This window comes from Tursiops truncatus, chromosome 3, assembly GCF_011762595.2.
Source record: "Tursiops truncatus isolate mTurTru1 chromosome 3, mTurTru1.mat.Y, whole genome shotgun sequence".
Classification (NCBI taxonomy): domain Eukaryota; kingdom Metazoa; phylum Chordata; class Mammalia; order Artiodactyla; family Delphinidae; genus Tursiops; species Tursiops truncatus.
Genome location: NC_047036.1, coordinates 143,986,310 through 144,010,431, shown reverse-complemented (window position 1 = coordinate 144,010,431; position 24,122 = coordinate 143,986,310). Strand labels below are relative to the sequence as shown.

The following is a 24,122-nucleotide window of genomic DNA, read 5'->3' as shown; positions in this document are numbered from 1 at the left end:
TGCTTACTTTTTTTAATCTCAAAACAAATTTACATGCACATGGAAATAGGCATGTAAACAGGATCGTGGAAGTCTTTGCTTCCATGAAGAAATATGCGCTCTCCCATCTTAGGTGAAACTCAAGCACTCTGAGTCTTTCATCTTCCTAGTTTTGACAGGGACCTGAGTACGAAGAACTGTTTCTATACACCAACAAAAACAACAGCACAAATGCAATGATGAGTCGCAGCCAACTCCCAGCCTCAGCATCCAAGCCACAAAAGGGAGTGGTGGGGACTGTGGCAAAATGTAGGCCGAGTCCTCGCGAAAAGGGGCAGATGTCACTAAGTTCCTCCCAGCGTCTGCCATGCTGGAAGGAAGGTCAGAGCTGTCAGATATTCCCTTCACGGGAGCAGCTGGAAATCCAGGTATGGCGGAAGAACAGGCAGGCCGGCATTTGTTCTGAGTTCAGCTCTGCCCCACGCCTGCTGTGTGACCCTAGGAATGCCCTTAGCCTTTCTGGGCCTTTCACAATAGAAACAAGTCCACCTTCCTTGTAAGGTGTGATGAGGACCAGAAGTAAGTATAAGAGATAAGGGGAAAGACATGGCCTCTGTCCATGGGACCGCAGTGAGAAGGTGCTGGAAGACAGAAAGAGGACATCTGGGTCAAGTGACCCAGAGCAGATGGCTAGACATTGAAAACAGGAGTTACAAACTCAAATGCCTTCAGGACCCACTGTGGAAAGGGAATGGGTGCAAGGCAGCGATAATAATAATGGCGACAAACAGTCACTAAACACTTTACTCTGTGCGCCAGACTCTGCTGATATTCAGGCAACTACCCCTCACCAAGAAAAACAAAACAGCTTTGAGATTGCTTCATCTTACAAATGAGGAAGCTGAAACACAGGAAGTAACCTGCGCAAGTTGAAAAGTCAAGCCAGGAGCGGTGACGGTGCAGAGTAGCTGGGGAGCGCACGCACCACCTGAAGGCAGTAAGCGCACGTGTGTGCACGTGTGTGTGCCTAAATCCAGGTACACATGGTGCCAGCCAACCAAGCACGTGTCCCAATAGGGCAGACTTTTTAAGTAAACAGTCCTTATTTGCTAGGACCCATCACCACCCCTACACTCCCATGAGGTGATGGGTCAGCGGGAATTCTGCCCATCAGGGTGCTTAAAGCCGGCAGTGCCTGTGACCGAGGCTGCTCAGCTTCCTCAGGGACTGTGGAGCCAGGGCCCTAAGGTTACAGTCTGGACGGCAGCACCCCGACAGGGCACGGAGGCAGAGGGGAGTGGACACACGGCCAGGAGTTTGGACTCTGCGGTGCCTTTCCAGACTGTTCTGAACCTCTGTGCCCCTTCCTGTCATGTGGGAATAATGAGATTTCATAAGTATCACTAAGGGATGCAAAAAGAGGTGTGAGCTGTTCCCCACAAAGGTTATTAGGACTGTGGTAACTCAAGGTAGCTTTTCAAGTGACCTCCCACTCAGAGTGGGGTCACGGCCTCTCTCGGGCCAACTTTCAGATCACTTCTTACACTGAAGGAGCATCTCAAGCAGAAGCTGAAACCTAGCACCCCTCTAGCCAAAATCAAATCCCAAGGGTGGATTTGGTGGTTGTGGTTGTGTTTTTTTGTTTTTGTTTTTTACCATCTTTATTGGAGTATAATTGCTTTACAATGGTGTGTTAGTTTCTGCTTTATAACAAAGTGAATCAGTTATACCTATACATATATCCCCATATCTCCTCCCTCTTGCATCTCCCTCCCACCCTGCCTATCCCACCCCTCTAGGTGGTCACAAAGCACCCAGCTGATCTCCCTGTGCTATGCGGCTGCTTCCCACTAGCGATCTAGTTTACATTTGGTAGTGTCTATAAGTCCATGCCACTCTCTCACTTCGTCCCAGCTTACCCTTCCCCCTGCCCGTGTCCTCAAGTCCATTCTCCTCGTCTGCGTCTTTATTCATGTTCTTCAGAACCTTTTTTTTTTTTTAGATTCCGTATATATGTGTTAGCATACGGTATTTGTTTTTCTCTTTCTGACTTACTTCACTCTGTATGACAGACTCTAGGTCCATGATGGTTGTGTTTTTAATAAGAAGTAGTTGCCCTCTTTTAAAAATCAGGAGTTTCCACGGAAAAATAAATGCGGATTTCTAGCACCTTTGGGAAGATCAGAGGATCTGTCAAAACGGAGCCCATGTTCCCAAACGGCTCCAGTCGAGTTGAGCTGAGGAACGGCTGCCCCCTAGCTGGGCCACGTGCTTTCCTGATCACTGCCGTCCCCACTGGGCTTGCTTCCAATTTTAAGTCACCTGCCTGGACCCTGTGGACGTTTGAGCTTGTAACCCCAGCTCGAAGTAGAATTTCCACCTCAGGGGGCCGGAGAGGTCCATAAGGGAGGTAGACAGGACCTCCCCGACCTGACAGGGTGCCAGTGTGCTGCTCAATCATGACCCAGTATCCTCGGCTTCCAGAAAACTCCGCTTAGCTCTCTCCCAACTGTATTTCCATTGAGGACTGGACTTTTAAACAGGATTACAGATGCTTCTCTGTTGCCAGAGTTTATGTATGGGCTGTCCTACAAACCTGAAGAGACAGGGACCTAGAAGAAGTCCAGGCTCGCCTCTTCAGACTCAGGCTTTCCAGAGATGAATCCCCCAGCCTCCAGGGGCCTCGGTGTTTCTTGGGAACAATAAGAACAGTTTCTGAAAGATATACCCAGCAGTGTGCCGAGGCGGCGTGGCCGAGCACTGGGTTTGTCCTGCCGTGGACCGCTCTGAGCCAGCCCTGGCCTAGGGTGGGCGTGTCTGAGGCTGGGTCCTTTCAGATGTGAGATTCCCATCCTCACTGGAGTCAAAGCCATGATGAAGCAGTAATCCTTCAGGTGGGTCTGCAGAGACAAAAATGGAGAGAGGCTCAGTGCCCTTAGTTTTGCGTTTGGAGGTTTCCTGGGATCTGGGGGCATCTGCAGGAAGATACAGCTCTGAGAATAAGACGGAGCTCTTACAAAACCCTTTTTTTGTGTCTGGAGCTCTTGCCCCAAGCTGCTGTCTCTCTGTCCTCCGACCCAAGCTGCCTGCAGTTTTGTGTGGTGCTTTGATGGATGGAGAGAGATCAGCAGCCTGGTCTTCTGGAAAATTCTATCCCCTTTCTTCACGCTCCTTATGTTTTCCATTCTCCCAGCCCGAGGAAATCCAGTTCGCAAACCTTACAGTAATGTGATGTTAATTCTGCTCGTTTAAAGAAAAAGATGTCAGGAAATGGGAACCTCCCACTTCTTATAGCTGCTATAACTCATCTTCATTGCCCACCCCATGTACTTCAGTTCCCCAAGAAGCCTAACTCTTTTGAGCTGGAGGAGAAGCTCCAGCATTTGGATGAGTTATAGCTGCTGGGAAAGTCTTTCTCTCTCCTCCCATGTCGAACTTGGGGGTAATTTGCAGTCTCCCCTGTGTATTGCCTTCATTTCCGAGTTATTGTGGACCAGGGCTAACCAGGATTTATAAGATGACCGGCTGAGTTGCAAGAGAGTCAGGCAGGGAGCAGAAATCCAGTTTGAGAAGCTCCCAGCTCTGTCAGATCTCAGGGTAGGGATTCTGAGGGGTATTTGCACCTGTTTTCTCAGCAGGATGGAGGAGGGAGGCGAGGAAGGCCGTGACCAGGAGCACAGAGGGAGCAGACAATGCGAGGCTGGGAACTGTTTCCTCCACACCTGCCCACAGGTGTGGCCATTGCCACCCCCGCACACCCAGTCCCTATTTGGGAAGAGGGCAGGCAGGCAACCTGTATTGAGCCCTTGGGTGCCCAGTTGAACTTTACTTGCTCTGAACCATCCCTATAGGAGGCTTCACCCCCAGGGGTGCGTGAGTCAGGCCAGAGCTGCACGAGGAGGGCACTTGAGAGAAGCAGTAGTACCAGGGACTCATGGAGCACTATGTCCCTTTCAGTGCTCTGTGACCAGGAGCAGTGGCCTCCCCTCCCTGGGCCTCAGTATGTCCAGCAGTACAATGGGCCAGCTGGTCCATCTCTCCTGAGCCCTCAGTTCTAACAAGCTCAGGGTGCTCAGCCGGTTAGCAGCTGTGTCTCCACCGACGGGTCTCCTGTTCACAGAACAAGGCCCCCCAGGATGTTTGCTGGGGAAGCTGCATTCTTCCCTCAGCTTCTGTAACTCCATCACTTTCTGCTCCAGCCAGCCAGCTGGGGCTACCTTTCAGGCCTGAACATCTGGGTGGTCTGTGGAGACCCCCGGCCGCTAGCAGCACCTACAGTTCTGCAGGACGTGCTTGCTGCTCAGTTATCCCATCCAGCCTGCCGCGCGGTGGCTGGGGGTCGGAGGGGAGAGCCCGCTCTCAGGGCTCGAGGGCAGTATTGGAAATGGCAGCACCGAGACTTGAAAGGACCGAGCCCACTTAGGAAAACACCACGTTCCAAATCCTGAATTCTGCAGAGCAGTAATAGAAGGGATGGGCATCCACATCGTCAAAGGAACGTTCACTTGGGAAAAGCGGTTCACTGGAGGCTTTTCTATGGGCCCAAAAGCATGGTCTCCGATCCCAGTGCTATCAGCTGTGTGACTGTGGGTAGGTTACTGAGTCTCTCTGAACCTCAGTCTTCTCATCCGTAAAACGGGACAATGATAAAAATAATGCCCATCTGATGGGCGTTGTTTGGAGGATCTGATGTGATTCTGTTGGTCAAACCCCTCACGTGGTGCCTAGTACATAATAAGTGCACAAACTGTAGTAACTGGAAAGGGTCCATGTATATCAGGGATCTCAGATGGTGAAAGCGTCGAAGATTCTACAAATGCCTCACCCCGTAGGGAGCAGGCATGTTTTGTATTTTCCTCCAGCTCTCCTGTTGAGAATCACTACTCAGTGAGGGTATCCGTGGAAGAGAGAAAATAAGTTTGAGAACCATTCGAAACCTGCCAGTCCCCGGGGCATTGAAAAGACAATTGTACTGAAAGACTTCAAATGCTACACAGTCTGTTTCACACAGGTAGTCCACCCATCCACACCCCGTGGGGGTGCTGGGCTCCCTGCTTCCTGAGGCACAGGTGCTGAAGACCAAACATCGGGAAGCCCAAGGTGGAGCCTTCACCAGCCAGTCCTCGGGCCAGGGGGCACTTCAGAGTCCCCAGCTGGCTGCAGGGCCAGCCACTCCCTCCCTGCGTCCTGACCTGTTCTGTCCCCTCCTTCCAGAAACTTGAGTAACAATAGGATCAAGGAGGTAAGAGAGGGTGCCTTCGACGGAGCGGCCAGCCTGCAGGAGCTGATGCTGACAGGGAACCAGCTGGAAACGGTGCATGGGCGCGTGTTCCGTGGCCTCAGCGGCCTCAAGACCTTGTGAGTTCCCAGGGCCTGGGCCAAGGCCAGAGGGGGGGAGATGGGAGAGCAGGGGCATCAGAGGGGCTGTGAGGGCTGGCGGGCGGCGGACTAGGCCCGGGTGCTGTCCTGGCCTGCTGAATCCTGGAGCCGGAGAGACATTAGACATTTCCAAGCCCTGGATGGGAAAGAACGTAGCATGCTAAGCTCCCCCCAACACACACACACACACACACACACACACACACACACACACACAGACAGACACTAAAAGACACTAGCCCTAGTGTATACACAGGTGTAGATTCATACCAGAAACAGGCACACACTCACACATGTACACAAACATAGGCATTACACATGTACATGAAGATGACATATAGACACACATGGAACATGTGGATATACACAAACAAGCATGTGCATATAAGCACACACACAAGCTGATGTCTGTCCACAGCCACATCTTGATTCTTCCCTCTCCTCCCCAAATATACATACATACACTAACCACCATACGACATACATATGTACACATACACACGCATGACACCTGCTTCTACTGTACATACAGCGTCTGCAGCCCAGAATGTGCATACACGTTTGCAGGTGGCCCCAGGGGGGCCCCAGGCCCAGCTGTCACAGGACAAACCTCAGCAACGTGACTGGTCTGAGCTTGGATTTGGCAGAAGCATCCCACCGCACACACACGCGCACACGCACCAGTGTGGCAGTTATAGGAGGGAAAGGATGACACCCGTGTTCGCTCTCCCCACCCCTCTCCCTGCAGGATGCTGAGGAGTAACCTCATCAGCTGTGTGAGCAATGACACCTTTGCTGGCCTGAGTTCAGTGAGGCTGCTGTCCCTCTACGACAATCGGATCACCACCATCACCCCCGGAGCCTTCACCACGCTCGTCTCCCTGTCCACCATGTAAGTCCCCCTGGACCGCACTCATTCAGGGCTCCTCTCCTGCAGACCTCTCCTCTCACAGCACCCTACTATATTTGGCCCAAGGTCATCTATCCATCTGTCAACTTAAACACTTGGCAGCCTCCCTCCATGTGCCAGGCACCATTTGCTACTGAGGATTCACAGACGTGGACCCTCCTTCCTGGAGCTCACAGCATAGCGAGTTGCCACAGAAGGGAGGTCCACGGTGATATGAGAGCCTAACATAGGCTTTGTCGAGGAACACTGGAGCTATGCTCTGGAAGGTGAGTGGGAGTTGGCTTGTTTGCGAAAGCAGGAAGTGTATTTCTTTCGGCGGGAAGAGCACGTGCAGAGGCCCTGTGCTAGGTTGAAGCAGAGCAGATATGCAGGACTGAGCAAAGTCCAGTGTGGTCATAGTACAGAGTGGGCAAGGCTGGGGTGGAGACCAGGGCCAGGCTACAGGACTGCCGTGGGCCATTTTGGTCTTTATCCAAAACACATCAGGAAGCCACAGAAGGTTTTAAGCAGGCCGGTGACATGACGTGACGGGGGTTTTAAATTGATGTCACTGACTGCTTAAACGTGTGTCAGAACCAGTTAGAATCTAGCTTTCTGGACGAATATCTCTGCCCACAATATTCACTGTATTGGTAAGGGAGGCTGTTTAGAATAATGGTGAAAGCTTTGGGCTCTAGAGCCAGATTTTCTGGGTCCGTATCCTGGCTTTACCTCCTGTTAGCTGTGTGTCTTGGAAGAGTTACTTCATCTCTCTGTGCTTGAATTGTCCCTTCTCATAATCCACCTCGTAGGATTGTCATGAGGACTGAATTTGTCAATATTGGTAAAATGCACAGCAGGGGCCTGAGATATAAGAAGTACTCAGCACATGTTAGCTTTTACGGTTTCTCATAGTATTTCTGTGGGGCTCTGTTACCCTTAGTTGGTGGTTCATTTTTCCTTCCCTTCCCTTCTCCAAAGACCCTTGGGAAGACAGAAGAGAAAGGCCATTGCTGCATCTCCTGTTGCTGCCCGTGGTCATGCTCCCATACAGCCACCCCACTGGCGATAAAAGCCAAAGTTACAGAACGTCCTAAAGGCCCCACGTCTAGCCCCTCAGAACCTCCTTGCATTCCAGCCCCACTGACCTCACTGTTCTGCGCACGCCCCAGGCCCACTTCCACCTTAGAACTTTGCACTGGCTGTTCCCACTACCTGGAAAGCCCTCCCCCTGGCTCCCTCCCCTCCTATTATTTGCTCAAATGTCAGTTGCCTCAGCCCCATTCCACCCCTGTGCTATCACCCCCAGTTCTTCCAGCCTTGCTCTTCTAATTTTTTCCATAGCACTGACCATTTCCTAACATACTGTACTTTTTGTTGTTAATTACATATTGTCTGCCTCCCATCAGCTGGAGCATACATTCCAGAAGGATGAAGTACGGGGATATATGACTGTTTTGTTCACGCCTCTATCCTCAGTGCCTACACCTGAGCCTGGCACTAAGCCCGTTATATAATGGTTGAATAAGTGGTTGAGTTGAATGAATGAGTGACATGAAGATAGAGGACAGTGGGTTAGAACTAGCATGGGTGGGTTGGTTGATCTCAGCCCACTTCTCACCCCTCCTGGATGCCTCTGCACTGGGAATCCAAAGACACGAACGATGCCAAGAGGGCTAGCGTCACAAAGCATGAAGGGAACCAGCTCCGACAGGGGAAGGAACTTGCCCACCTTCTCACAGCTACTGAGTGTCAGAGCCAGAATCAACCCCAGGAAGGACTGACTCCCGAGACCTTAATTGCCATGTCAAACCGCAGCCCCTCAAGGGCTCTCCAGCCCTCTTCTGTCACCTCCCTCAGTTTTAAATTCCTCATTTGTGAGATGAGAATACTGGCCCCTCCTTCCTAGGGTTGCTGTGACAAGTCTGAATGAGAAAATGGATTTATAAAGCGCTCAGCCCAGTTCCTGTCCTCTAGAAAACCCTCAGAAAGTGATAGCTGCCCTCATCCCTCCACCTGTCCCATCACTGCATCTGACAGATTCGTATAAAGTGCCTATGCCGATGTCCTGCTAGCTCCTGGAGACACAGAGCAGGACAGACAGACCTGGTCCCTCCCCTCCGGGAATTGAGAGTCCAAGGAGGGAGGGGTTCCCAGCTCGGATGGATACTGTGGAGGAAATGAAGGGGAATGAGGGGGGAGAACGGGACAGGGCAGAACTTTTCATTTCCCTTGAGATGAGGGGCTTCTTTGAGGAGGGGTCATTTAAGCTGAGGGCTGAAGGAAGAGGAGGGGCCACCCAGGCACACCGTAGAGAAATTCATCCCCGGCGGGAGGAGCAGCACACGTGAAGGCTCTAAGTGTAAGAAAATCTCTGGGGAGGAATTGAGGCAGTTCACACAGCTGGGGCTCATCAAACAAAGGAGAGGACGGATGGCGACTGTATCCATCCGCGGAGGTCTGGAATGAGACCCTTGCAAAGACTGCCACCGCGTTTTAGAAGAGAGTCCGCCTTCCTTTTCCCAGACCTTCTACCTCCTTCGTACTTTCTCCTTCCCCTGAACCGGAAGCAGACCTGCCTGGAGAGCCAGGCCCTAGGCTTGCAGACCTGGATCCCAGGACCGGCTCCCACGGGACAGGGTAGAGGCTAACCATTCAGAGAGGGCCCTTCTCTCCTCCCAGAAACCTCCTGTCCAACCCCTTCAACTGCAACTGCCACCTGGCCTGGCTCGGCAAGTGGTTGAGGAAGAGGCGAATCGTAAGTGGGAACCCCCGGTGCCAGAAGCCCTTCTTCCTCAAGGAGATTCCCATCCAGGATGTGGCCATCCAGGACTTCACCTGTGAAGGTAAGAAGGCTGGGGGCGGGGCAGGGGAGCAACACCTGGGAAGACAAGGACGCTACAAGAGAAAAGAGGTGCAGGCAGGCGGTAACTGCAGGTCAGGACCCCCCGAGATCTGATTCTCCTCTGCCCTCAGCATGCAGCCCAAGCTCTGGAGGGCTCTGCAGGCCTGCTTCTAGCCCACATGACTGTCGTGCAAATTAAGAACAGGTGCCTCTTTCTACAGACATTTGACCTCCATCAGTCAGAAATCTGTCATAATGTACTGCTTTCGTTAAAACGAGGTACTTTACAGCCATCTGTGAAGACACTGTTGTACCAAATATCTTAATCTGCCGTATCCACAGTGAGGTTGGCGCCCATTAGATGGTGGGGCACCCTTGTGCAGTACGCTACCTACACAACTGTACATGGGAGCCCTGGGCCGAAGTTTTCCTGCCTGCATCATCATGAGGCTGAGAGTATGTGCTCATGAGAAACAGACTTCAAGATGAGCTTCTGGGAAATTCCTGTCACTGGCTAGGCAGTACGAATACCTGAAGATTCAAGTCTTTGCAGGATTCCAGAGGGCGTATTTGTTGGCATAAATTCAAGCCAGCACAGTTTTTACTTGGTCAACTTTAGGTTATCTAGAGACGGATGAACTGGTTTGTAGATTAACTGAGGTTAAGGTATAATGGGGGATTGGGGACACATTGACCACGCCAGGGGGATTGTATAGTGGGAGGTGTGGAGAGAGGGAGAAGGAGGGGAGTAGATAGGGCCCTGTCCCTACCCTGACCACTCCTTCAGTCAATTTGGCTTATCCAGATCTGGTTAACAGTAACCTCTTCCATATCTAACACCTGGTTAATCAAGTTTTTAGCGTCTTTGTTTTATGTTAAATGTGGTAGAAGATGGGCAGCCCTATTCCCCAACCCAGGTGCATCTTCTTTCCCTTCCAACCACGGATAAGACCAGCAAGCTCCTCATTCCCACTTCTGGCTCGAAGCGGAGAGCTTCCCTTTCCTGCAGGCAGCTGGGTCGGGGAATGGGCCTCGCAGCCCTGCGCCATGCTCACTCCCCGGCTCTCCACAGGCAATGATGAGAGCAGCTGCCAGCTGGGGCCGCGCTGCCCCGAGCAGTGCACCTGCATGGAGACGGTGGTGCGATGCAGCAACAAGGGGCTCCGCACCCTCCCCAAAGGCATCCCCAAGGACGTGACGGAGCTGTAAGTACCCCCACCACCACCGACACCCCGCAATCCCGCCACTACGGGCATCCGTCACACTTCACCCCTGCAAGCAAGACAGCCTGGGGATGCCCTACCTGAATGGGTCCCAGCAAGGTGGTGTCAGAGCCTCAGCAGGGGGCAGGCAGCAGCTTGCACACGGGGACAGGAAGCTCCCCTCCCCAAGCCTCTGCCTGGCAGGTGACGAGTATCTAGAGTACAAGTGGGAGGGCGGTTGTCTCGTTTTCTCTATCACCCCCAGTCCCCTGCTCTGCGCCGTGCCTTCTAGATTCCCACATAGTCCCTCAGTCTGACACCAGAAACAGCACAGGATAATCGTCAAAACATGGGCCCACAGGCACTGTGGCTTAGCAAGCGCTTCTACAAATAGGATCCTGTTCTACCTTAAAAACACCCATTTTACAGATGAGACCTTAGTTCTGGGTTCTGCTCACTCTTCACCCAGGAGCCTTCTTATTCCATAGCCCAAGCTCCTGACACTAACTCCTCAGGGGCTCCTTCTGCCCCAGAAGCTCCCAGTTAAATGAAAGAGAGGCCCTTCTCTTCCTGAAGGGCTCTTACTATTGTGGATAAAACGTTATTTCTGCCCCCGGGGAAGCTCAGAGTCCCACAGGCAGGGAGTCCTCTCGAGAATGTCCCAGGAGCTGCGCAGCTGCGGCCGGGTAAGCGCCACGCACTGGCACAGGCATGCGAGCCACGTTCAGTCTCCCGTTCATTCACTCAACACATATTTGGTGGGTGCCACTTGCGTCAGGCACTCTGCTAACACTGGAGAGACAGCGGTACACAAAACAGGCATGACCCCTCCACGCGTGGGCTCACGGTTTCGTGGGGGAGGTTGACATTCACTCGATCATCTCAGAGGCACATGTGACATGACAGCTGTGAAAAGCGCTACAAAGAGGAATCAAGGTTGCTATGACATCCGAAAGTAGGGAGATTTGACTTCGATGTGAAGATTGGAGAAAGCTGCTCTGGGGAGGGCGGCGGGGGTGGAGCTGGAATCTAAAGGGCAAGGAGCGGATGATGGGAAGGGAGGGAGGCTGCCCGAGCTGAGGCCCTGTGCTGGGAGGGGCAGAGCCAGGAGAGGGGCTGGCGGAAACCCAGAGGGCCCGGCCGGGGCACGCCACCGCCACCTCTCACTCTGGCCCTCTCTGCCCGGACCCCAGGCACACCCCCTCCTCTGGGCCAGCTTAGCACACGCCCTCTGGCTCTGCCAGTGCTTCATGGGGTGGAAGCTGACCACGCTCTGGTCTAGAATGGCTGAGAGGTTCCTGGGTATGTGTTACAGCTCCCGGCGTCTCCTGACACTCAGCGAGGCTGTAACAAGGGCTGCCAACCCAAGTGAAAGAAGGAAAAGTCGGGATAGTCACTAAAAAGTCTGTCAGCCCTGGGTTTGGGCTGGGGCCGTGCCCTCAGAGATGTGCACGAGCAGCAGTGTGATGAGCTCCACGCCCTTTCCCGGCTGGGCTGGGCTTGGGGTGGGGACTGCAGGAAATGACCCAGGTACATGCCTCCTTCCTGGGCTAACTGAGTGCCAAGTGTCACGTGTCAAAGAGAAGACAATGCCGTGAAAACAGGCCCTCGGACGCTTTTCCCCAAAGCTCACGAAACACAGATTGAAATGACAAAGATAATTGGCCATAATTATAAGGTAAACTTCAGGGCTTTGGGAGGAGACCTGATTTCCTGCTTTGGAAATGATGGTGCTTCCCTGTGCCAGACGTGGGTTCCAGAGCTCGCCAAGGAGGGCAGCCCTCACCCCTGTTCCCAAACCACCTCCTGGAGGGGAGAGGGAGTATCTGGGGAGGGCAGAGGGAGGCAAGAAAAGAGACGCCAGAGAAAGTGAAAGCTGGCAGGCCCAGAAAACTGGGGCTTGGAGGTCGTTTGTTCAGGGACACTGGCTGAGTCCAGATTCAGTGCTTCCAACACTGGCTTTCCAGCTCCCTTGGCTTCATTAGTTATCTCGGGCAGAGCTGCCAACTTACAAAACAAAATTAAGTTTAATTCGCTGAGAAGGGGTGGGGAGATGGATGTGTGCATGTGTGTGTATGTATGAGTGTATCTGCGCATGTAAACAGATGAAATGCAGGCTCAGAGAGGTTAAGTATATACATATGTATATATATATTCAAACTGTATTGAATAATTCAAAGGTATTAGAGCCAGGCACCGCTCCAAGGCTTTCCACAGAAAGTCCCATCTAATCTTCATAATCACTTCAAGGTGGTGATTATTATCAACCTCATTTTACAGATGAGGAAACAGAAGCTCAGAGAGGGTAATTAATTTGCCCAAGGTCACACAGCTATTAGCTAGTGGAACCTGAATATGAGGCTCAGCTGCCTGACTCCAGAGTTGCCCGTGCATCACCCCAGGCCCCCAGTCGGACTCCTGGCTTGGAGTTGGGGCTCCTGGAAGGTGGCTGCTCTCCGCCTCCTTCACCATTCAGTAGGTCGAAGAATTCTTTGTGCGGCCCTCGTCAGCACCACAAAGCTCGAAACAGAAATGGGGAACAATCCATTCAACGCTCCGTGTGGATTTTCATGTGAGGCAGCTGTGTCCTCGTGTGCTTGCGCTGGGGCTGAAACAGAGCATTTAAATGCAGATCAACACAAAGGTTGACCTGCTGGAAATGCTCTAGTAGTTCTAAGGCTGGCAGGGCAAGAGTGCAGTCTTCTGAAAGGGTCCCTCCGGGGCCTGGGCTGCAGGCTAGAGGCGACGTTGGAGTTCAGAGTGTTCATGAAGGGCTTCCTACAAAGAGCGCTTTCTCACACAGCCGCGTCTGCATTTCTGAAGTGAAACCTTTTGATTCCGCATCTTCTGAGCCTCGATGCCAGGTCGCCAGGGACATTCTGCACTTAAAGCAGCTCCCTCGCAGCTCCCACTTGGCTCTGCAGTGCCCAGTGCGACAGCACCTGGAGAGTTCTGGGGTCTTCATCACACAGACGATGCTTCTTGAGCATCTACTGTTGCCCGCTAGTGTACAAGGATGCTCTAGTGAGCAAAACAGACATGGTTCTGCCCCATCATCACAAATTCACATAAAGGATGTCCCCAGTGGGTGCGGGGGATGGTATCAGGGAAGCGATGCTCAAGCAGAGGCCTGAGCATCTATGTGAGGTAACTAGACAGGGAGGGAGGAGAGGAACCAGTGGGTGCAAAGACCTGCCCCCGTACCAAGTGGAACATGGGGCGTTCGAGGAGGGGTCAGGTCACTGGAGGTGGAACCAGAGGTCAAGGCAGAGTTTGCTGTAAGGTGAACCAGAGAGGCAGGCAGGGACTGCAAGGGTTAATTTCGTGTGTCAACTCCGCCACGCTGTGGTGCCCAGTGGTTTGGGCAAACATGAGCTAGATGTTGCCGTGAAGTTACTTTGTAGATGCATCAACATCTACAGTCAGTTGGCTTTTGAAGGAAAGGAGATCACCCTTTCTAATGTGGAGGTGGGCCTCATAAAATCCGTTGAAGACCTTAAGAACAGAAAACTGAGGTTTCCTGGAAAAGAGGGAATTCTGCCTCCTGACTGTAACATAAAAGTCCTGCTTGAATTTCAAGTCTGCCTGCCTGACCTTCCTTAGAATAAATTCTCTCTCCCCCTCCCCCTCCCCCTCCCCTCCCCCTCCCCTCCCCCTCCCCTCCCCTCCCCTCCCCCCTCCCCTCCCCTCCCCCTCCCCTCCCCCTGTGTATGTATTAATATATGTGTATATGTAATATATTCGTATTTCCTGTTGGTCTGTTTCTCTGGAGAATCCTGACTGGTACAGGACAGACCACAGAAGGCTTTGCAGGATTTGAGCATGTGTTGGGTAGCCCTTCTCCAACAAGCAGTGGAAGACAGGGAAGGATTTTAAGCAGGGAGAGAGGCCGATATAATCAGCATAGTCCTAACCAGAGCCAGACTAGAGCCCAGGGTGCCTGGCATGGTAGGCTCCAGAGGCTGCAGAATCATCTGTGTCATGTTGCCCATCCTCCAGGGTCCTGAACCTCCCTGTGTCAGATGAGGATGCTGTTAGCATCCCTGAATCCCAGTGGTCATTTGTGCATTTATTCAACTGTTTTGCAAGTGCATGCATTTGTGGAGCACGGCCTGCCCTGCAGATGGAGCTAGGCCAGGCCAAGTGCACTCCTTGACACCACTGCAGGTTTTTGTCTTTTTAATCCAAGGTCCTGTGAACAGCCTTTCACCACATTCATTCATTCATTCGACAAATATTTGAGGCCCTACCATGAGCTGAGCATACTATGCTCTGGGATACAGCAGGAAACAAAACTGGCAAAACACCCAGCTGCGTGCAGCTTACATTCTAGTGAGGGCTGACTTCTCGGGCTCTGGAGTCCAACAGATGTGCGTTTAGATCCCAGCTCCTGAGCTCACTGTTTATACCTCTCTGCACCTCAGTGTTCTTGCCAACAAAATGGACAAATATACCCAGCAAAATACACCCCCCAACACCAGAGGATTAAAGGAGATAACAGACCAGAGTCTTTCTCCCAAAGCACTGGCATGTATACCTCAGCTAATGCCGGTGAATTTTGTCTTGGTTTTGTTATTGTCCTTGTCATTGTGCTGTCTGTGAGGTTGAGTAACATACCTCAAGCCACACAGCAAGCCCAAGCCATAGGCCCACCCTCCGATGTACTTGCCACAGGGTCTTCTAAAAAGACCCCAGCAAGGAGACTTGGGGTTTCGCTGTTTTGTTCTGGGTTTCAGCTTAGATGCCTCAAGTTTGCTAAGTAATTGTAGCAAACAAACGAGAGAGAGTCAGAGAATGAGAAGCGGAAGAGGGTGAGAGAGCGCTGCCAGGCTGAGGCCAGACTCCTTCAGGCTGCTCCCTCCTCTGGGGTTAATTAGTCTCCCTCTAGCAGAGATGCTCTCTGGACCAGCGCCTCCCCAGCAGCCCTGCTCATTCATCCAGCTTCCGCCTCCCAGCTTCCCTCCATGCCACTCATCCACAAAGCACTTCCTGCAGGTGACCAGGTGGCGGCCCAGCACGGCTTGTCTCCCCTCCTTCAGCCTGCATAGACCTCGGAATCCTACCATGCCTGCAGCCTCCCTGCCCAGCGGAGAGAGCTGGAAGCCTCCCCTCAGATGCCTGCCCCTACACCCGCCATCACCTGATGAGGGGCAGGGCCAGTGTCCACACAAAATGTAAATGTCCTGCAGGTGATGCCGGGCGAGAGGCGTTCAGGAAGCTCTCCACAACGCGGCCCCTGCACCTGTCTGCAGTCATGGCCTCTCCTTGCACTTTGTCTTTTAGGGAGTCTGGGGGGGTTTAAAATTGAGTTATAATTAACATATGATATTGTATTTGTTTCAGGTACATAGTGATTGAATGTTTTTATACATTATGAAATGATCACCCCAATAAGACCAGTTACCATCCATCATCATATACAGTGCTATTGACTGTATTCCTTATACTGTACATTTCCTCCCCGTGACTTATTTATTTTATAGCTGGAAATGGGTATCTCCTAATCCCCTTCACCTATTTCATCCGTCCCCTGGCCCCCTCCTCTCTGGCAACCACCAGTTCTCTGTATCTGGGAGTCTGTTTCTGCTTTATTTTGGTTTTTAGATTCCACATTTAAGTGAAATCGTACAGTATTTGGCTTTCTGTGTCTGACTTATTTTACTTACATAATACCTTCTAGGTCCATCCATGTTGCTGCAAATGGCAGAATTTCATTCTTTTTATGGTTGAGTAGTATTCCATTGTATATATACCACATCTTCCTTATCCATTCATCTACTGATGGACACTTAGGTTGCTTCTGTGGCTTGGCTGTTTTAAAGAAGACTTCTGTGAACATTGGGGTACATGTATCTTTTTTTATAAATTTATTTTGGGCTGTGTTGGGTCTTCATTGCTGTGCGCAGGCTTTCTCTAGTTGCGGCGAGCAGGGCTACTCTTCGTTGTGGTGCGCGGGCTTCTCATTGCGGTGGCTCCTCCTGTTGCAGAGCACGGGCTCTAGGCGTGTGGGCTTCAGTAGTTGTGGCACGTGGGCTCAGTAGCTGTGGCTCGCGGGCTCTAGAGCGCAGGCTCAGTAGTTGTGGCGCACGGGCTTAGTTGCTCCACGGCACGTGGAATCTTCCTGGACCAGGGCTCGAACCTGTGTCCCCTGCATTAGCAGGCGGATTCTTAACCATTGCACTACCAGGGAAGCTGGGGGTGGACATGTATCTTTTCAAATTAGTGTGTTCGTTTTCTTTGGATGAATTCCCAGAAGTGGAATTACTGGATGTATGGTAGTTCAATTTTTCATTTTTTGAGGAAACTTCATACTGTTTTCCATAGTGACTGCACCATTTTACATTGCAGCAGTGCACGAGGGCTACCTTTTCTCCACATCCTTACAGACATTTGTTGTTTCTTGCCTTTCTGACAATAGCCATTCTGACAGGTGAATGAACTGACCACAGTGTGATCTGCCCCACCTCCCGCTGTCCTCTCTTCACCCACCAGACTTTGGCCTCCCCAGCCTTTCCTTCGAGTTCAGGGCCCTCCCCAGGCTGCAGTCTCCTATGCTGCATCTCCTCCTTGGCTGCATCTTTCTGCAGGAAGCTTTGGGCATTGTCTGTCACTACACCTTGTTCCTTTCCTTCAAAGCACACATTGCAATTTGTAAGTTATATTACTTTATGTGTGTGTCCCTTCTCTCTCCCTCCCTCTCCCTCTCCCTCACTCTCACTCTCTCTCTCTCTCGCTCGCTCTCTCTCGCGCTCTCTCTCTCTCTCTCTCTCTCTCTCTCTCTCTCTCTCTCTCTCTCTCCCTCCCTCTCCCTCTCCCTCTCCCTCTCCCTCCCTCTCCCTCCTTCCCTTCTCCCTCCTTCCTTCCCACACACACATTAGATTTTTAAATGCCAGAAAATAGGCACCACCCCTATCTTATTCACCAGTATATACGGTACCTGGCACATTGCAGTTGCCCAATAAATATTTCTGCCTGAATAAATGACTACATCAGTGAATACATTTCTCTTAGCTCCTCTGCCTGAGGGCATAATCTAAACGCGTGTGCGCGGCTGAATTTTAAGCCAGATGGTCAAGCTCCCTGAAGGCAGAAATGGGGTCTGGTTCATCTTTGTATCTCCCCCAGCATCTAGCATAGTTCTTAGAGCAATACGTATACAACAAAGATTGAGGACCAAAGGGACATTAATCCAACATGCCACGGCAACCAGAGGCCGTGTGGGGTCCTGCCCAATGTTTTGTGCCACGAGGATCCCTCAGGGCCAGCCAAGGGAATAAAGTCACTTGGCCTTAATTTAAGGTAATGCCCAATGCCTTACCTTTAAGGTAAGATAAGGACAAGTTGTCCCTAAAGCTAACCCTGGTTTGGTCGTTGTGACACACTCACCCATATCGTATTTTAACCCATTTCATCCCATTCAGTCATTTTGTGCTGGGTCTGCTGGATGCCAGCAGCGTGCCAGCACCTCATTGCTCAAAATGTGGCCTGTAGACCACGAATGAGCCCCACCATCTCCCAAGAGCCCATCAAGGATGCAGACCCTCCAACCTGATGGCAGACCTGCTGGATCACAATCTGCTTTTTAGCAAGATCCCAGGTGATTCATATGTACATTACAGTTTAAGAAGCCCTGAGCTAGAAAAAGGTAGACCTAGGGTCTGCCTTCGTGGAGGCTGAGGCAGGCACGGCACCAACGCACAGCAGTAGCTGGATGTTGACTGTTACGGGAGAGGAAGCTATGCGAGCTTTATATCAAGGGAGACTCACCCCGGAGATGAGAGCAGACCTTAAAGCCATCTTAAAGATTTTGCTATTTTGTCCTGAGAGCAACAGGAAGCCTAGGGAAAGGGGTCTACAGCAAGGGTGGGGATAAATGAATCAGCCCGTGTCCCCTCTTTAGGGTAGTCATAACGTTTGTAATTCATCATCAAAACACGACGTCCTTCTCTATCTTCAACCACGCTCGGGTGTCTGATGAGCAGGTTGGCACAGAAGCCCACAGTCCAGGCAGGTCTAGGCTCAGCCTTTGCCCATTCAGGAGGGGTCTCCTTCTGCTGGTGCGGCCTCATTCTGAACTCCGTCCCGTTCTGCATGTGGTCCTCCTGCTGGGGACTGTAGCACAGGGCTCCAGGAACATGCCCCGTCTCCTCAGTTTCCAGATGCATATCAGAGATACTCAACACGGAATGAGGGTTCTTAATGGCTCAGCTCTCCATGCACTCCGGTAGCTAAACAGAGGCCATTTGGAACTGTGATAAAACTGCAGTCAGAGAGACCTGGGTTCAAGTCCTAACTGAACCACTCGCTGTGTGACCTTGGGCAAGCGTTTTAACATCTCTGAACTTCTGTTTTCTCAACTGTGAATCCCTGCCGTGTAAGGGTATTGTGCAGGCCAGATATAAAGTGGGTGCTTTATTCAAGAAATAATTTATTGAACACCTACTGTGTGCCACTCTGTACACAGTCTTAGGGGGCTCCAACCCTGGGCAATTTTAGGCAAGAGCCCTGCCATCATGGAGCTTAGCAGCCCAGTGGGGAAAAGTGTCATTAATTGAACAATCACACAAATAAATATTAGATGACAAATGTAGTATATGCTTTGAAGTGGGGGAAAAAAGAGCCATGAGAGAGCAAAACAGGGACCCAGTCCAGCCTGGGAAGTCGGGAGACGCATCTTGAGGTAATGGCAGTGTGCGCATTGTCTCTTTGCCCGACGTGACTCTGCACCTCTCTTTCAGGTACCTGGAAGGAAACCACTTAACAGCCGTGCCCAAGGAGCTGCCCACCCTCCGACACCTGACACTCATGTAAGGAGCCCAGCGTTGGTGGGATATTTCATTTTCTGTCGTTAGGGAGCGCAGGAAACTGATGCAGAGGGTGGGTAGGGCGGCGCTGCAGGCTTTGGGGCATTCCTGCACTTTTCCCCCTGGGTGGAGCGGCAAGAGGCAGCTGGGAAGGATGGGCCGGCTGGATGTGCCAGGTCTTACCCAGTGAGGACTTCATGCAGAAGTACCCAGATCCTGGCCTCATTGGTCACCTGTGGCACCTTCCTCCTTGGCTTGGAGCCTCTGACCTTCTGGTCTCCAATTAAATTCCCGAGATCCCTCAGTTTCTTGCAAGCTGTGGCTGTACTTAGGTTTGCCAAAAGCATAAATTTGGCATTTCTTCTTCCTCCTCCTTTAGTTACTCAGAAAATGTTCTGAGCAGCTCGTTCCAATTGAGGTTCTTTCAGGTGGGAGCGGCTCCTGGCTCCAAGTCGGCCAAAACCCAGGAAAACCTCTGAATGAGGAGCAGGGCTGCTGGGCATGGGCGGGGCCCAGGAAGCTGGGGAGTCCTTGAGCTTTGTCCCTCACTGCCTTGCCAAGAGGGCACCCAGGATCCTTGGGCAAGTGCTGTTGAAAGGTGCCCCGTCTGCTTAGGGGGCAGGGAGCCCCGGAGCAATGGCCCTCAACCTCAGCTGATTATATATCACAGTAGTCTGGGGTTTCTTTTAAATACTGATGCTCAAGCCTGCCTTACACCAATTAAATCGGAATATCTGGGCATGAAACCTAGGCCTCAGAGAACTAAAGCTCCCCAGATGATGCTAATGTACAGCTGATGCTGAAAACCACTGCCCTAGATATTTATCCTCGGGGAGAAGCTGGAGCTTGCAGTTGGCAAAGGACCACACTCCCACCAACCTCATTCCCCCAAGAGAGAATCTGATAAGATGGAATAAATGAATGCCGGAAGAGAGGGACGGTGGAGGGGCTATGAGGAGAAGAATTGATCAGGGGGAAAAGCACTACAACAAGGAGAAATTGTTACCTTATGTGTTATGTTTTGCTGGTAGAATCAAATCGATGGATAGACACCACTGAATATTTGAATAGCTGAATAAATAGATGAATGAATGAACGACAATTGGTGGAATGACTGATTGAATAAATCTTCAGTAAAAAAATGAACATTTGGACTAATAGGTGGATAGGTGAATAGATGGATGGGTGGATAGATGGATGGATGGACAGCTGGGCCAACAGATGGACAGATGGGTGGCAGATGGACGGATGGATGGATGGATGGATGATAGATGGGTGGATGGACAGATAGATGGATGGGCTGATGGACATATGGGGAGGATGAGTGGATGGGTGGATGGATGGGCAGATGGATGGATGGGAAGGTGGATGGAGGGGGTGGATGGATGGATGGATGGATGGATGGATGGATGGATGAATGGGAAGGTGGGGGGGTGGATGAATGGGTGGATGGGCAGATAGGCAGATAGGTGTATGGACAGACAGACCAGTGGATGGATGGATGAGTGGGTAGACAAATGAATGGGCAGATGGGTGGATGGACAGATGCATGGATGGACAGATGGACAGATGGGTGGATGGATGGATGGATGGATGGATGGATGGGTGGATGGATGGGAGGATAAGTGGATGGACAGATGGATGGGCGGATGGACAGATGGTTGGATGGATGGATGGTTGGATGGATGGATGGATGGATAGATGGATGGATGGATGGATGGGAAGATAAGTGGATGGACAAATGGATGGGTAGATGGACAGATGGGCAGATGGACAGATGGGCAGATGAATGGGCAGACGGACAGATGGATAGATGAACGGGCAGTTGGGTGGACAGACATATGGACAGGTGGATGGGTGGATGGATGAATGGATGCATGGATGGGTGGGCAGACGGGCAGACGGGCAGACGGATGGGTGGATGGATGGATAGCAGGTATGCATGCATGTGTGAAAGTTGGGAATGACCCCCTCTGGATGCAACTAACAGTACAATGTGACCCTTCTGCTTACTTTTCCTAGTGACCTGAGCAACAACAGCATTGGCACGCTGACCAACTACACCTTCAGTAACATGTCTCACCTCTCCACCCTGTGAGTACAGTGAGCTGCTGTGGTTAACATGGGCCTGATACTAAGTGCATCCTTCCTCTGGCCCCTCAGGCTTACGTGCTCCGCTCTAGCGATCCTCAGGGCTGTGGCTGACCCAGCACAGGGCAGACCTTAATCATCAGAAGGAAAACAGAGTAGGTCAGAACTCCACTGTCTGGGCAGTTAGAGAGGAGTTGGCACCTAATTACTTCTGAAAAAGTTCCTCTTTGGAATACCTTCTGTGATTTGTGAATTTTCTCTCCCAGTGAGGGTTTCCCTACACAATTATATTTTGCTCAGACCCCTTTATTTCCCATTAGCTCTGTATACTGTGGGCACTCACCATCTGACAATAGACGGAGGTGATGGCAAAGCTGGTTAGGGAGCCAGCCTGCTAAGGAACATATGAGGAAACTGGGAAATGAAGCCAGTGAGCTTCCTGGAGTGATGGGGAATGTTTCTCTTTCCCTTATCCCTAAGATGCTTTTTGTCAGTCTGTTAAAATTGGGAGGGTAAAGAAACGGTTTGCTTTGACTGGTCCAGTGTGGACAATGCATGTATCAGCAGCTAAGAATAGGAAGAACCAACAGAGCCTGTGTGTCCTCTTCCACAGGATCCTGAGCTACAACCGGCTGCGATGCATCCCCATCCACTCCTTCAACGGACTGCGGTCCCTCCGAGTGCTGTGAGTACCCCAGTGCGCTGATTTCTACTTATGCTTCGCTGGGTAACAGCAGGCAGGACTGAGCACTCCTGTTGCCTGCTCTTCCTTGCTCAAAGCCCATTCTACCCGCCATGCGTCCCTCCCCTAACCCAACACTCTTAATTTGCTCAATGGGGCGGAGAGAGCTCATACTTAAGAGTCAGTCACTCCCTGCTCCAGCTCACTTCCTCTGTGGAACCTGGCACACATCACTCACTCCTCTGAGTTCCCACTTCTTTATGTGCAAAATGGAATCCATAGCACATCCCTTGCAAGGATTAGGATCTGCAATTCTATGCAATTCTATTCTGCACCCTAGCAGAGCACACTGTGCAGCACTTGGCCGCTCTTCTGATGATCATTACATCACAAGTGGTCCCTCTGGCTTCAGAAGGGCAATGTTAACACTGTGAACCTCTGCAAGGAAACCAGGCTCATGCAACGGAGAGCCCAAGCTGGAAGCCAGCGGCCAGGGCACACACATAACCATCCGTTCACAACCGAGTCAACTCATAAAGCATCCTTAAAGTTTTAATAAGTTGCCAACATTTAAATATCAGGAGGTTTCTCATATAAATCCCGATTTCTACACTCTCTTGGAAAAGGGAGAGACCTGGCCTCCCAGGGCTCCCCTCTGCATTCCTGCAGGGCTGAGCCATCCTGCCCCTTTGAACAGAGTTCTGCAGTCTGCAGCCTCCACGTCACCCACCCATCTCTTGTCACCTTATGATACCTGCCTGGCCCTGGCCTACACAAGGGGAGTGGACAGCCAACTGAGGCAGATGAGCTCTGAGCAAAGGCAAGATAGCCATGGAGTCCCCTGCTTTCCAGGCGTGGCTCTGCCCCTCCCTAGCTGTGTGTCTTCTCATCATGAAATCAGATAACGATGGTAGTGGCCTCACAGGGTCTTATGAGGATTAAATGAGATACTGTACGTAAAGCACTTAGCACAGCTCTGGCCCATGGTAGACACTTTATATTCATTTGCTGTGACTGTTCTCACATGAGCACTTGCAAGAGCAGGAATGGTACCTCACTGCCACCCCAACCCCGGGCCCACTGTCACCTGATATTTCTGCCTGCCCATCTTGCACCTATTGTGTTGGCAAGGGAGGATCCTTGGAATGATATTCCCATGAGAACAGAGATGCCAGACACTCTGCCCCCAAACCTATCAGCTTCTTTCCCTTCTGGCCCATTATGACTATAATAGTGAAAACCATATTTTATGGGGCTTTTCACGGTCATTGCCTCATAATGCTGTGTGGTTGAGAGGGTTATGTCCATTTTAAAGATGGGAAAACTGAGACCCAGATTGGTGAAGTCGCTGGCCCAAGATTCAGCAGTCAGGAGCTTGCAGAATCCAGCCTCCTGACTCAGAGCCCCGGGATCCTTCCCAGGACCCAGTTACGGTCGGCAAACAGCACCCAATGAGCAGGTCCATTTCGGAGCCTCCAGGCTGACGTGATTTATTGAGGCCCACAAAACGCCAGTGTCAGCGACAGCTCCCGCCACATGTCATCTGTGCTGTTATTAAAAATCAATTCTGTGGGGGGCAAAGAAGTACCCGTGCTGACAGTGTGCAATCTGTTACTGTCACTTATTTTATTATCTATCTTCTCTGGGGAGCTCGAGAATGGAAACATCAGCAGAACCCATTTCCCTGTTTCGAGTTGAACACCACAGGAGATGGGCTCATCTCATTGGCTGAGGCTGGATCTGCTGCCTCCCCCCCCACCATCCCCCCTCAATCCCAATCTATTGTCCCCCATCCCAGTCTTCCAGTTCTGGGCATAGCTTGGCTGCCAGGGGGTGTGACCTGCCATTTCAATGGGATCCGTGAGCCTATGTTCATAATTAGAGTAGTTCTGGTTGGGACAGCTCAACATGTGGAAGGGAGAAAGAGAACGTTTGCCTGTCCATCTGTCTGTCTACCAGGGTGGTGGGGTGCACATCACCCCCCTGTCCAGGATTTCCTCCTTCCTCAGCACCTCGTTGGTGTCACTCCAGAACCAGTACTGTCATTAGTTCACCAGGAGTCCACATAAAACATCCAACACACTTGTGCTTGCTTCTTGAATTCAGAGTGAGTAGGCTTTTCACACCATCATTTTAGAATCATGGGCTCTTGTAGATAAAAGAGGATCTTAGAGGCCCTCATTCCAACTATCTACCTCAGTGGGGAGCAACCATTTTCTGCATAAGGGCCAAGGCAGGAAAAATCAAAATG

The 24,122-nt window shown here is 51.4% G+C and overlaps 1 protein-coding gene across 4 annotated transcripts in view; it reads left to right on the top strand.

Annotated features, from left to right (window-relative positions):
• The window catches only part of SLIT3 (slit guidance ligand 3), a 609,805-nt gene that overhangs the window by 523,430 nt on the left and 62,253 nt on the right, over nt 1-24,122 (top strand). For all 4 annotated transcript variants that reach the window (XM_073802786.1, XM_073802783.1, XM_033853549.2 and 1 more), the window contains 7 exons: nt 5,194-5,337; nt 6,107-6,250; nt 8,930-9,093; nt 10,165-10,297; nt 19,033-19,101; nt 21,121-21,192; nt 21,803-21,874. In XM_073802786.1, the coding sequence (XP_073658887.1) occupies nt 5,194-5,337; nt 6,107-6,250; nt 8,930-9,093; nt 10,165-10,297; nt 19,033-19,101; nt 21,121-21,192; nt 21,803-21,874 (798 nt within the window). The remainder of the gene's footprint in view (nt 1-5,193; nt 5,338-6,106; nt 6,251-8,929; nt 9,094-10,164; nt 10,298-19,032; nt 19,102-21,120; nt 21,193-21,802; nt 21,875-24,122) is intronic.